General features: G+C 44.2%; 3 protein-coding genes across 4 annotated transcripts; 2 read left to right on the top strand and 1 right to left on the bottom strand.

Moving 5' to 3' along the window:
• Positions 1–2,250, top strand: LOC127299318 (uncharacterized). The gene is made up of 7 exons (XM_051329261.2): positions 1–389; positions 504–555; positions 651–716; positions 809–877; positions 1,005–1,073; positions 1,178–1,249; positions 1,371–2,250. The coding sequence occupies exons 1-7, from the start codon at positions 160–162 to the stop codon at positions 1,902–1,904; spliced, it is 1,092 nt and encodes a 363-aa protein (XP_051185221.1). The 5' UTR covers positions 1–159; the 3' UTR covers positions 1,905–2,250.
• A 2,436-nt stretch (positions 2,251–4,686) lies between these two features.
• LOC127299317 (uncharacterized) lies at positions 4,687–7,484 on the top strand. The gene is made up of 6 exons (XM_051329260.2): positions 4,687–4,960; positions 6,146–6,224; positions 6,332–6,394; positions 6,733–6,777; positions 6,858–6,914; positions 7,050–7,484. Exons 1-6 carry the CDS (start codon positions 4,728–4,730, stop codon positions 7,140–7,142), a joined length of 570 nt encoding a protein of 189 aa, XP_051185220.1. The 5' UTR covers positions 4,687–4,727; the 3' UTR covers positions 7,143–7,484.
• Positions 7,485–7,612: 128 nt separating this feature from the next.
• Positions 7,613–11,453, bottom strand: LOC127299316 (protein trichome birefringence-like 16). 2 transcript variants are annotated; one of them, XM_071819898.1, is made up of 5 exons: positions 11,273–11,453; positions 9,388–9,585; positions 9,102–9,295; positions 8,801–8,996; positions 7,613–8,699 (listed from the first exon to the last, which is right to left on the bottom strand). In XM_071819898.1, the coding sequence occupies exons 2-5, from the start codon at positions 9,534–9,536 to the stop codon at positions 7,868–7,870; spliced, it is 1,371 nt and encodes a 456-aa protein (XP_071675999.1). In that variant the 5' UTR covers positions 9,537–9,585; positions 11,273–11,453; the 3' UTR covers positions 7,613–7,867. The 2 variants fall into 2 exon arrangements, with proteins under 2 accessions (XP_071675999.1, XP_051185218.1); XM_051329258.2 differs by lacking the exon at positions 11,273–11,453 and having other exon boundaries at positions 9,102–9,266; positions 9,379–9,519.
• Between the last annotated feature and the right edge of the window lie 1,035 nt (positions 11,454–12,488).

Below are 12,488 nucleotides of genomic sequence, written 5' to 3'. Positions count from 1 at the left end.
CACCTAAAACCTCCGAGCCTTCTCGTCTCCCTCCAGAACGTACGCGCGCAAGAACACGAGAAGGAAGCGTCGGAGCCGCCCCATCCCACCTCCGCAACTTTAACTGCGGCGGCTAATTATTGTTGGAGCCTCGCGGCTCTTTTAATCGTCGTCGCCGTCATGGAAGTTGGCAGCCCTCCCAGCTCGGCGGGCAGCAGAAGGGGCGGAGGCGATCGAGAAGAGGCGGCGAGGGGGAGCGGCGGCGCCATGAGGGCCCGCGTGTGCGCGCGCGTCCGCACGCCGCAGGGCGTCGGGGCGCTGCTCCTCGTCGGTGGCGCCATCGTCGGTGCCGCCGTCTACGCGTGGCGGCGCCACTGCGACAGCAAGAAGGCCAAGAACCACCAACGCGGGTACGGAAAAAAAAACCTCTTTCTATCTCTGCTCGTTAGCATACGATTCGTGCCGTTGCTGGGCGCCCGGGACGATGAGATTGAGGGTTTCGGTTGGTGGATTTTTTTTTGCAGAAAGAAGGAGGAGAAGGTTCCGGAAGATAGTGGAGTTGTTGAGAACGAGCAGGTGAGGGATTACAAGTTTTTTTCATGACACCTTTTCCTTTTCAGGTGAAATTTGATGATTTACACTCACGATTTGGTTGAAATTCGTCGATTCAGGACAAGGTCGATAAATCTGATGAGAGTTTGAGCAGGGAGGTTGCAGGGGTTGAAGCCAATGGATTGGTTAGTCTCCCTAATCTGCATGTAATGGTTTGGTGTTCAACTAACACAGGACACCTTGTATGTGTGACAGTTAATCTGAATTATGGTTTCAGGATGGGGAGAAAACAGAGGAGCTTCATGAGATTCAGGCCAAGGTGGATGAGATCGTTGCTGATGAATTGGTTTGTCTCTCTGCGCAAACCTTTGGAGAAATTTACATAAATCAAGATACATCATGCATGTATGGCATGCAGTTTATCTCGTTGGTTCCTTAATTTTTTCGGTAATGTTCTTAATTTGGGGTTTCAGGACAGGGAACCAGTAGATAACTTCGACACAAACTCAAGCAGGGAACTTACCGACATCATAGACGATACGGTCAGCTCTATTTTCCTGTGCTCAACTGTGATAACTAAAACCGTCCTCTTGTAGCATTGTCATAAGTTTTCAGTTCCTCAAATTTGACTAAATTTTGTCTTCAGGGCCACGGAGATGTAAAGAAAGCTGACCAGGATTCAAGCATGAGTGGCGTTGATAATGAGGTCACACCAAATGTATTGCTTTCCTCTTGGTCTCATTCAGATTTGTTAACAGCTGCTTTATGTGATCACGCATGCATTCCAGATGTAGGGGCCTCATTTATTCCGCATGTTTCTTCTGAATTGTCATGTTTAGGCCACCGAAGATGTGGAGAACTCTGATGAAAGCACTCTTACCATCAGCAGCCCGGAGATCCCAAACGAAGAACATAACAGGCACGATGATGGCGCTGATGAAGAGACCGCATCAACACAGATCACTCCATTAACACAGATGACGATGCATCAACCAAAAATCTCAGATGAAGTGAAGGTGGAGAACATGACCGAAACAGTCACAGTGGACAATGTGTCTAAGCACGAGGAGCAGAAACCGCCGGCACAAGATCCTGTCTCGCAAGTCGACTCACCTGCATGTTCTTCGATACCAAGTCTGCTCAAGACAGCACAGAAGAAGAGATCCGTGAACCCAGGGCAGAACGAGACGGGGATGAAGCTCGGACAAGATAGCGGCAATGGTGAGCTGAGCAAAGCGGGAGCAGCACAGGGTGTAGCCATGGTGACCGTGAACCGTAGGGCAACTTCAATGGCTATTCTTGCCATCATCTTCGCAGTGACCATCGGACTAAACCTCGTCATGCGCTTCTATTCCGCTTTGCAAGCGGCATGACCATCTTCAGATGAACTCGCAGTATGTTTGCTACATGAGTTGCAGATCCTAAAAAAAAGGAAAACAAAAATTGCAGTTTGCTCTTTGGTCAAGTGCAGATAAGGGTCAGCTGGAGTGGCATGGCCTGAAGAAAATCCCCATGATAATTTTCAGTCAGAAAAAATTCCCACGTGAGGTGGAACGTGCAGAACGAAGAATAAGCTTGATGCTACCATGGCATTTTAGTCGGCCATAGGGTAGTAGTCTGATGTAGGAACTAGTAGCTTGTCGACCTGTCTTAAGACCTTGAGATTATTCTGTGCAGAGTCTTTACAATGCACGAGGGTGTTTTGACTATTTCCAAATTGTAACTCGAAAGCCCTCGGTCAAGTACATGTGCATTCTTTCTGCCAATCAAACTAGCAAGCATCACTAAAGATTCCAAGATAAGTGTGGAAGTTTATGGCTCACTTTGACTACGTGTGCTTACGGAAACAGACAGGATGCTTTTGTTAATAAGATTCTTAAAAAATTATTGTATGAAGCCGACATTTGGTGATCCTTTTTTCCAGGAATGTGAAGTTACAGGAGGGGTTTCATGTAAAATGTACTAGCAAGCAAGTACTACTCCATTCGCTTCAATCTAGACTGTCGGTACAACATCAGACGGTCCAGATTCCTTAGTCCATTGGTACACCTGATGGAGGTAGTTCATAATATACACCACCAACACATCAGGTAATTTCTTAAAAATTACTTTAAATATTTTCTAATTTAACTAGGCTGCAATACTTTGCTAGTTATCGATTCAATTATTCGAAAATACCATGGTGGACATGGGCACGCATGAACCTGAATCTCAAATCATCTCAAAAATCACATTTTGAAGTTTCAGAAGAAACACATGCATAGATGTTGTATTGATACTGTTCAGTAGGGATCACATGTAACCGATGTCCACCAAATTTTGTTCAGTAATACAACAAAATTTCTTATCATGACCGAAATGTGCATTTCCGTGAACTAGTTGCATTTGCAGTTTTGCACCCTACGATTAGAACGTGGCTCCTTTTGAGTTTCTTAAGAAAAAAACTAAAAAGGCATGGATGTAGGCTATGTTCGTGCCTTTGTTCTCCTACAAAAATTTCATCTCCCCTGTTATTATTTCTATCTGTCTTTAGGTGTTCCTTCTTTTCCATGCCACCATCTTCTGCAGCGGGAGTTTGTAGTTAGGGCTATCTCCTTGATGTGAAGGGAAAGAGTCCACGCTTGGTTTGACCTGAACTCTAAACAGTGCAACCATCCAATAAATCATGAACTCAAACCGTCTAGTAGAAATGAACGCTCGGTTGGATTTCTATTTGTGAGAGTTTCGAGAAGTATGAAAAATATGGATACTTAATGATATAAAATAAAATAGTCACAATGATTCATCGAGATGCAACTACTTCTACTTTCTTTTTGTTTCCATATGCAACATATATTTTCCTATTAATTATGGTATTTTTCACCAAACCTAAACCCTCGTATTTTGGGTGATTTGGAAAATATGACGGGTACTAAGATGATATGGATTGGGCACCTAAAAAGGAATTCACTGAAAAGGGGCACCTACAAATGGTTTTTGAAAAAAGACAAGAAATATGTTTATTTCTTGTCATTTTTTCACATGACACAAATAGTCACATCTTTTACGAAACAAACCCTAGCATTTTCTTTACTACTACCAATGTTTTCACATTTTTTAGAACTGCGAGTCACCAAACTACTCTTCAAAACCGAGACCCAGTCCAAGTTTAAACAGTTTTAGAAATTCACACATTGGCATGAGCATATATTTATAGTTTATGGCTCAAAAAATAACTAAACATCATCAATCAAGGTTTAAGTTATATATAAAAGGAAAAGATGTGCATTTGTAGTGGAGCTCCAGAAAGTGGGCTCATGCCGGAAAAAGCTGAGATCTCCCCGTTCTTGGTTCTCTTGTAGCTGGATTCCCCGGAACCACAAGAATCCTTAGACTGGGATTCCAACTCAGCACCTTTTGTTTTGAGATTTTGAGAAGAGTTGCTCTTTGGAGAGCACATTACGATGAAAGTCGTAAGCTGTGTTCGGGGGGGGGGGGGGGGGGGAGTTATTGTCTATCGTTGGCCTCTATGGTAGAACCCGTCGGGGAGGCCTGAGAGGCGGTGGTTTACCCTGTGGCGGATGTCAGTGGTTCGAGTCCGCTTATCTCCAGCCCGTGAACTTAGCGGATACTATGATAGCACCGAATTTTGCCGTCATGCTTATCCTGCTCTTTCACTCAGGGCTGCAGGAGCAAGGAAGTGTTGGCGGAGGTTTCCGGTGATTTTTAAAAATATGATCTATTTTTTCTTTAATTTCATAAATATTACATGTCTTTAATTTTTTTCAAAATATTATACCATCAGGTAAGCTGAGTAGTGCCTTTCAGGCTAGACAAACCCGACCGACCTAGATTTCGTAGGGCCTCCATGTGAGAGAACACTAGTGGGCACCTTTTGGATTCCGCTACCCGATCAATCTCTTTCGGGATTCCTGAATCCACAGTATAATATTTTTGAGAAAAAATACATAATATTTGTAGAATTAAAGAAAAAATAAAATTAAAAAACCACCTATGGCGAGCACGCGCGCTTCACGTGACCGAGTCGACCCGGTCCGGCCCACAACCACTCCAAAGAACCAGGTCTTGGGGCCCGTGTCCTATTTTGATTTTCCTCTCTTTTTTCTTGACAAGAAAGAGAGAGAGGAATACAATACGTGCATCCTCGCGTGAGATTCGTCGAACACCTCCTCCCCTCGCCCCCGCCGCCGCGAGCCATGGCGCCGTCCGCCAGCTCCTCCTCATCCTACTCCGACAGCACGGACTCCAGCGGATCCTCGTCCTCATCCTCGGGGAGTGACCGCCGCGTCCGCCGCCGCCACAGCCGCCGCAAGGACGCCGCGCCGTCCTCCTCCTCCTCCGCGCTCAAGGTGCGCAAGGACCGCAAGTCCCGCCACAAGCGCCGCCGCCGGGAGCGGCGGAGGTCCCGTTCCGACGACGACAGCTACAGGTCAGCCCACCCCTCTCTCCGCGTTTACGTTTTCTGTCCTAGGGTTCGGCTGAAAGAGCTCGTGCGTGATCTGTTGCCATGTTGCATCCAATTGGAATCAAGAGGGTAGCGGTTTGGACCGTCCTTGTAGAATTGGACTTGTTGGTATACCGCGTGCACGAGATACGATCTATAGGCTAGGCAATAAGAACCAGTAATACATGCGGAAAACTGAGCAAATTAGTGTTCCAATTCAGATTGCTATGGAGGGGGGCAGATTCCTAGTGCTGATCCAAGGATGTAACCGTGTAAGCTGATACGGGGAGGAAAATGGTTTTGATTTTTAAACCTATATCTTAACAAGAGCCGCTTTGTTCTTTCCGTTGACAGTAATCTCTTGTAAGAATTAAGCTTCTTAGATGCGAGTTGAGCTTTGCTGACTACCCACTTTTCCATCTGTTTTTGGTCTTGTAAAAGGGGACGTTGGAGTCATCTGGTCATTGACAATCGGAAATTTCTTCTATCATCCTGTTTACTAGTATGTATGTAGTTTGAGCTTTTTTGACGTCAAGCTTTGTGCACCTAAAGAACTGTTCAACCTTAGGTTCTAGATAGCATTTTAAATAGGAAAAGCCACAATCCTGAACAATGTTTTGCGAAACTTGTTTGAAGCACATACTAAAATTATTTGTATCAGCTCAAGGAAGAGTGAATTTGAGGGACTCTTGTTTTGTTGGTAATCTTTGGGTTGTAGGGAATTGGGGTCTTCTCCTTGTACCCAGGAACAAGTTAAGGTGAATCTGAATCGGGTTGTTCTGAAACATGGGATATGCATTTTTACCAAATTGCAGCGATCAAACATTTATGTATTGGAATATATTTAATGCTTATGTACTGACTTGGTGTTTATGACCTAGCATCCCTCTGTTCTAGTGGAGGTTTTGGTCATGGCCTATGATGCTTTAGTGTATTATCTGCAGAAGGCCAGGTTTTGAGGAGATGTAGATTGTAGTTAGTACAGGTTTTTTCAATGAGCAGTTTTTTTAATTTCCAGTCAATTAATCCTCTGTCTGAGCTTCATGAATGAGATACCGATCTGTTTTCATGTTTTAGACTAAATACGGGAATAATTTCTTCCGCTTGCAAAATTAAGTTTTGTCAGGTTGGTCCCACCTGGTGTATCTAAGTATCTGATTCTCTTTGCAGTAGCGCAAGCTCTTATGACAGTGACCGCGAGACATCTGGCAGATCACGAAAGCGTAAGAAGAGCAGTAGATCGAGGAAGGTACTGCCCCAGCAATTCATGCACGATGGATGTTTTATGGGCTTTTTCAGCATGCACCTAGTATTTTCTTGGGGTCTTACTAGCTCAACATATCCTCATTCTGACAGTCAAGGGAAAGGGAGCGAAGCAAGGATAGGCATCATAAACGGGACAAGAGTAAACATAGAGAGGTAAATTTTCTACTTAAAGAAACATCTGCCTTTTATCCTGGCAAAAAAAGAATTCACATGCAATAATCGTTATCTAGGAATCAGCAGCTGTTGGTTAGATTAGATGGTTTGCTGATACAAATTGAACTATTTATTTTCATATCCTGGCTTAGCAGTAGATATATGCCTTATCTTTTTTATTTCCACATATGAGGTCCTTATATTTCTTGCTACCTGTTTCTGGGTTGGCTCTTTGACATTGGAGCTGGGATTCGTGAACGGGTGACAACATGGTGTATTGGCTTGCTGGTTTTCTTGATTGGTATGTTTTGTTCTCTTCAATGCGGGAGCTTATACAGAAGAAAGAGAGTGAACGTTCTAGCGGCCCGGTGCAGCTTTCCAAGGTATAAATATTTCTCATTGCGCCTTTTTAATTTGTTTGTTCTCTTAATCATTATCAAATGTCATTTGTTTTGTTTACTAGTTCCTTGGTCGTGAGAAGGAGGAAAGTGGTAAAAGGAGTGTTATCTCTGGGAAAAAGGTGAGAACAATTCTGTACCATTTTGTACTTACCTTTTGAGTTATAGTTGTACCTGGACAACAATTAGATGTTGTACCAGCTGGAATCGAAATAATTCGAACCTGTGGAATATGAAATTATTTGTCTGGTTTGTAGATAATGATGAAGCTTGAGAAATCCAAGGAAGATAAGGAGGCTGAGAACAAGCGCAATGAACTGTTGAAGTTTCTGAATGCCAGTTACGACTGACAATTTGTCCAAAGCGGTGGTAATGCTGGCTGGACAAGTTGGAATTTTCTTGATGCTACTGCTTAGCCATGTGTGTTTGGTGATACTAAGAAGCTTTCTATGTTTATTTTAAGTTATGGCATGACCATAAGTGATTTTCATCAGTTTTTAGCTAGTGGTTGGACAAAGATCACATGTGTCACTGGTCTTACTATTTTTGAGCTTGGGGGTGTAGGTGTTCGTAATATCCATCTTACATTTGGCCAGTTTGTATTTCCTTTTTGTAATCCATTTTGTATGGCTAGGGGTACTTCAACTAAGCTTGACACACTTAATGTATTATCAGCTTGTTTATTTGTTAAACATGCAACCTTTTATAGGATGCTCTTGAAATTTACTACTCCGTATTTACTGTACTATCATGTGTAGTGTTTCATGTTGAAAAGAATGTTCTTGAACTGTACTGCCATACAAATTGTTACACTATTACATGATCAAAAAGAATGTTGTTGAACTGTATTACTGGGTGTAATTTTACATGAAACGAATGTTATTGAACTGTATTTCCGGATGTAATTTTACATGAAAACAATGTTCTTGAACTGTATTACCGTATGTAATTTTACATGAAAAGAATGTTCTTGAATTGTGCTGGCATACATGGTGTTACATGATGACGAGCTTCTCAATAGTAAAAGCTATGCTCAATATAAACCTCTTCACGTATCCTGGCGGCAGCAAACTGCCTACAGCTGAGCAGCAAGGATCTCATTCCAAGTGTCTGGAACACCAGGAAGGCACCAATGGAGGCAATCTTGGACCCCTGTTGTACCTCTGATGCTGTACCTTGATATATGCCCTTCATCCCTTAGACGAGAAAGCGCGGTGATATCCAAGAGCTTTATCCTGGTTCCTCTGACTGCTCCCTCAGCGTCAGCGTCTTCAGAACGATTCTGAAACACAGTGTTGCCCTTGGACAAAGGTGCCTTGTTGTCACAAGTGCCTCCGGTGTTCCACTCCCCGTTGAAGAAATGCCTTGGTGACAGTGACCTGTAGAAGACCTTCAGGTGCGGGTAGCTAGGAAGCTGGCCATCCAGCCACTTCATAACACTATGTACAGTGAAGTTTTTCGCCTTCCATATAACGGCAATCTTTCCGTTGACATTTGGTGCTCCGGAGACATACATTTCCCACTTGTTCGCCTTGAGCTTACCCCGGTTCCAATGGTGCCCTGTGTTCAGAACCAGAACATGGAACCTATGAAGGTTCTTTTTGAGAAACGAAGGCGGGCGATCAAGGTGCATGGCGTAACCGGCAGCTGGATTTGAAAGCCTGAGAGGCTCTAGATCACAGAGCGTTGCTGACCAGTAATATAGGATGGTTGTGTTCGTGCTTCGGAATCGGTAGGCCCAGCCACCTGGTCGTTTTGCACGACGTGCGAGGGCTAATCCGTACTCGGAGCCAACATCTTCCACATCTGAATGATCTTTCCCAGATGCCGCAACCATGCACATCATCGATTGGAACATCTGTCTCCCTAAAGAGTCGCCTACATAAGCTATGGTTTTATCCTGCATTCTGAAACATGTCCAAATTAGTATTGACCCGCAAAACCCAGTAACAGAATGTAGAGCGTAACATCTCCTGCAAATTCATGCTGAAGGAGCAGCAACAATTACCTTCTCAAGAAATGGGCGGCTTGAAACATTGGCATCTCGCAGCCTTCAGGCTGCCATCTAAATTTCTCATAAGTGAAATCTTTGCGCTGTGTCAATTTACAGTTCCAGCTCTCAGAGAGCCATCGTTTACATTTGAGACCAGAATACAATGGTCTGCGATCATCAGGAACCCATCCTCCATTCCTGTAGTCACATCCTGCAAGACAGATCAAGCAGGAGTTTAGCAGAAATCTTTTACAAAATAGATCCTCGAAATCTTCTAAATTCAACCTAGCAAAATATTAGTTGTATGAGGAATTACCTTTCTTCTCTGAAGGCGATGTTTCCTTTTTACCAGTGGCATCTTTGGCATTGTGAATCATGGTCAGAGGTGGAGGTGCAGCAGTAACTACCTTACCTACTTCAGCAATTGACTTCACCAACGGATTGCTGCTAGAGGAACCTTCATCCATGGAGGTATTCCGATCTACAAACTGCGAGTCAGCTACAGAAATTCTCAGGGAAAAGCAGCCCCGAAAGTGACCCACAAAGAGGAACTTGAAAGAATATTAGTTCTTGAGGTTATAATTTGAGAGGACCTGGAAAACTCACTCAAGGCCAATGGCTCGGGCCGGAGGAGATCAGGGCTGTAGAGTGACCCCTTCTCCCATTTCCAAAGCAGAAACACAGCGCAGATGGCCAAGATCGCAAGCCTGAGGTGCCTGAACCTCAGACCATTTACAGTCAGCAGCCTCATCCTGCTGTACTGAATTTGAAGCACAGATTCATGTGGGGATCGCAGGTAGCTGGTTCACACAAGAAGGGAAGATGAAGTTAGACTGAAGAAAATGGCGAAGTTTGATGGATGCTATGGTAACATATACCTAACATGATAATATCTTCCTCTTCTTTCTTTTGCAAGCACAAAGCTTGTAGCAAATTTGGTACAAAAGGTGGGTTGGTAGGCTTATAAACATTTACCTGACCTTTCAGGGAGGTTACTTTGAAGCATGAGTGCATGACAAGGCACATATTCGATTTGAGATTTTTCTGCTATACTTCAGATGACCTGGATATGGCTCTAGTCACAGATGAGTACTGCGATTCCAAGGCGATGGAATCCCTCTGGTCAATGGTCATAGTAGACTGCAAATCCATGGCGTTGGAATTGCTGTGGTCATAGTAGACTGAACTGCAGTTCCCAACGTGATGAGATTCAGTTGCGATTCATCGAACACCAGAGTCGTCTACCCACAAAAAAGAAGTCATCGACCACGGCCGAAACAACACTGACCAAAGTATGCAGTCTAGTTGGAACGTCTCTGGAACCTAAGTCGGAAAGTTCTTGAAACGAAATTATCATGACTCTTATTCTTATCGACATACCCTTAACAACCCAGAGGAAAATGGTGAATTCGTTTGGTTTTGAAGGGAGCAGCCGCATGACCGTGTTGATAGGCATGAACAATTCTTAATCATAATCTTACTTCTGTTGTCAATGTTCTCACTTCTCAGTGTGTGGGTTGCCTGGACAAGCGGCTGAAGCTGAAGCATGATCAGAAGTTCAGGGCAAATTCGGAACAGGGGGTGCAGTTAAAATGAAAAAAAGAACATCAAACATGTCTTAGATTTTGAGGAAAAAAAACAGTTATATGAACACTGGAATTCGGCTGGCCCAGTGAGACTAGAAGAAAACGGCTAAGTGTGATGGATGCTACGCTAACATACCTAACATAGCATTATCTTCCTCTTCTTGTTTTGCAAGCACAAAGCATGCAGAAGTTTGGTACAAAACGGTGGGTCGGTAGGCTTATAAACATTTGCTTGCCCTTGCGCTTGCAGGCAGGTGAAGTTTGAACTCTGAAGCATGACAAGGCACATGATGATTGTGAGGCAACCGTGCACGGTGCAGAGTAGCGCTGTATCCGGATTCAGGTTTGTGGATAGTTCAGATGAACAATTGACCTGATATGGCTCTATGCACAAAAGAGTAGTGCGATTCCAAGGCGATGGGATTCCTCTGGTCAATGGTCATAGTAGACTGCGATTCCACATGGCGTTGGAATCGCTGTGCTCCTTGCTCAGTGCGTTGGTTGCCCGCCTGGACAGGCCACAGGCGGGTTAAATTGAAGCTAGATCAGAAGTTCAGAACAAATTCGGAACAGGGGGTGCTGTCGAAATGATAAAAGAACATCAAACCTGTCAACATTTTGAGGAAAAAAAAAGGAACAGTTATATCAACACTGAAATTCGTCACGAACGCTGTGGGAGAACTGTCAGCGCTCTGTCAATCAGCCTTCGGTAGAAGCTTACGATTCACCGAGCGAAAATCTGGTTCCGAGCAGGTGAATTTGCTAATTTTGTACTAGTTGTCTTCTTTCCCAGCAAAAGGAAATGGCCCATTTTTAGCAGTCAACGGAAAGGAAGCGAAGGAAACAAAATCTTCGAGACAAGCAATCAAGCATGAGAGGTCGAGGCAGCTGACGTACTGACCTGGAAGCTTCAGCTCGCCGGCGGCCGGCGACCGGCCGAGCAGGAGCAGGGGCTCGATTCTCTCTGCAGCGGCCGGCGAGGTGGACAAGGAGGAGCAGGGGAGCCGGTTCTTGCTGGCCAGGTGTTTGGGAGCGGTTACTGGTTCGGCTGGTCCAGTGAGGCTGCGGCACGGAGAAACATATGGAAGGTGGGTGGGGTACCACAGACTACAAAAAGGATACGTGACGTACGTGCACGGCAAAGCGTTCCCTCCCATGGTGGTGCGTACGAGGTTTTTTTTCCCCATAGAGAGGATGTTCTAAAGGGGAAGCAAGTAATTGATGCCCAACCAACTAATACCCCTGTTGTTCAGCATGTCCGTGTTTCATGGGATAAACCACCAGATGGTATGCTGAAGCTCAACGTGGACGGTGCCTATATGGCGCAGTCAGGAAGTGCTGGCGTGGGTATAATCTTGCGGCGTAGTGATGGCTCCATCGTCTTCACGGCCTGCAGATCACTGCGCTTGTGTTCTTCTGCTCTCGAGGCGGAGATTAGTGCATGCATTGAAGGAGTACGGTTGGCGCTTGAACTCAACCAAGATGGCATCCTTGTGGAAACTGATAGTTTAGAGATGGTCAGGATGGTGACAAGTACTGATGCCGACAAATCTTGTCTTGCACATTTAGTGAAGGACATTCGTTTATTACTTTCTTCACAATATATTGTTTCTATTACTAAGATTCCTAGGTTGCAGAACACTGCTAGTCATGAGTTAGCTAGTTTTGGTATGAGGGAGGATAGAAATGATGTTTGGTTAGGGTCGGCTCCATAGCATCTGTTGGGCCGCATCCTTCGGGATTGTAACAACACTATTATTTGATTAATACAATCCCGTTTACCCCGCAAAAAAAACTACATCCAATCTTTGCCACAATATAACGTCAAGAGACAAGAGCAAGTCGAGATATAAAAGGTATTCTAAAAAAGATAAAAATAAATAAAAGGTGTACACAGCTATAAAAGAGCCCCGCCAGTGAGGATGCGCTTCGGCTTGATTTGACATGTATTTTCTAAACTACCCTCATTGATAATCGCTGAATTCGTGTCCTTTATCTCTACCATGTACTATTTACAACTTTAAATATATATGATATTGATTGCTAAAAAAAGTTGTAGCCAACGGTTGGTTTCGCCACGCTATGCGGGTCTTCAATCACTTTTAGCAGAAGGCGTT

The sequence above is a fragment of the Lolium perenne genome, chromosome 5 (assembly GCF_019359855.2).
Source record: "Lolium perenne isolate Kyuss_39 chromosome 5, Kyuss_2.0, whole genome shotgun sequence".
NCBI classification, from domain to species: Eukaryota; Viridiplantae; Streptophyta; class Magnoliopsida; order Poales; family Poaceae; genus Lolium; species Lolium perenne.
Note: the sequence above shows the minus strand (reverse complement) of the source record. Positions and strands in the feature narration are given on the sequence as shown.

Excerpts from the sequence above, each read along its gene's own strand:
- LOC127299316 (XM_071819898.1), bottom strand. The coding sequence starts at position 9,536 with ATGAGGCTGCTGACTGTAAATGGTCTGAGGTTCAGGCACCTCAGGCTT. Across the intron at positions 9,296-9,387 it reads GAGCCATTGGCCTTGAGTGA|AATTTCTGTAGCTGACTCGC; the intron begins GTTTTCCAGGTC and ends CTTTTCCCTGAG. Across the intron at positions 8,700-8,800 it reads GCCGCCCATTTCTTGAGAAG|AATGCAGGATAAAACCATAG; the intron begins GTAATTGTTGCT and ends GACATGTTTCAG.
- LOC127299317 (XM_051329260.2), top strand. The coding sequence starts at position 4,728 with ATGGCGCCGTCCGCCAGCTCCTCCTCATCCTACTCCGACAGCACGGAC. Across the intron at positions 6,395-6,732 it reads ACAAGAGTAAACATAGAGAG|AAGAAAGAGAGTGAACGTTC; the intron begins GTAAATTTTCTA and ends GAGCTTATACAG. Across the intron at positions 6,915-7,049 it reads GTGTTATCTCTGGGAAAAAG|ATAATGATGAAGCTTGAGAA; the intron begins GTGAGAACAATT and ends TCTGGTTTGTAG.
- LOC127299318 (XM_051329261.2), top strand. The coding sequence starts at position 160 with ATGGAAGTTGGCAGCCCTCCCAGCTCGGCGGGCAGCAGAAGGGGCGGA. Across the intron at positions 878-1,004 it reads AGATCGTTGCTGATGAATTG|GACAGGGAACCAGTAGATAA; the intron begins GTTTGTCTCTCT and ends TTGGGGTTTCAG. Across the intron at positions 1,250-1,370 it reads ATAATGAGGTCACACCAAAT|GCCACCGAAGATGTGGAGAA; the intron begins GTATTGCTTTCC and ends TGTCATGTTTAG.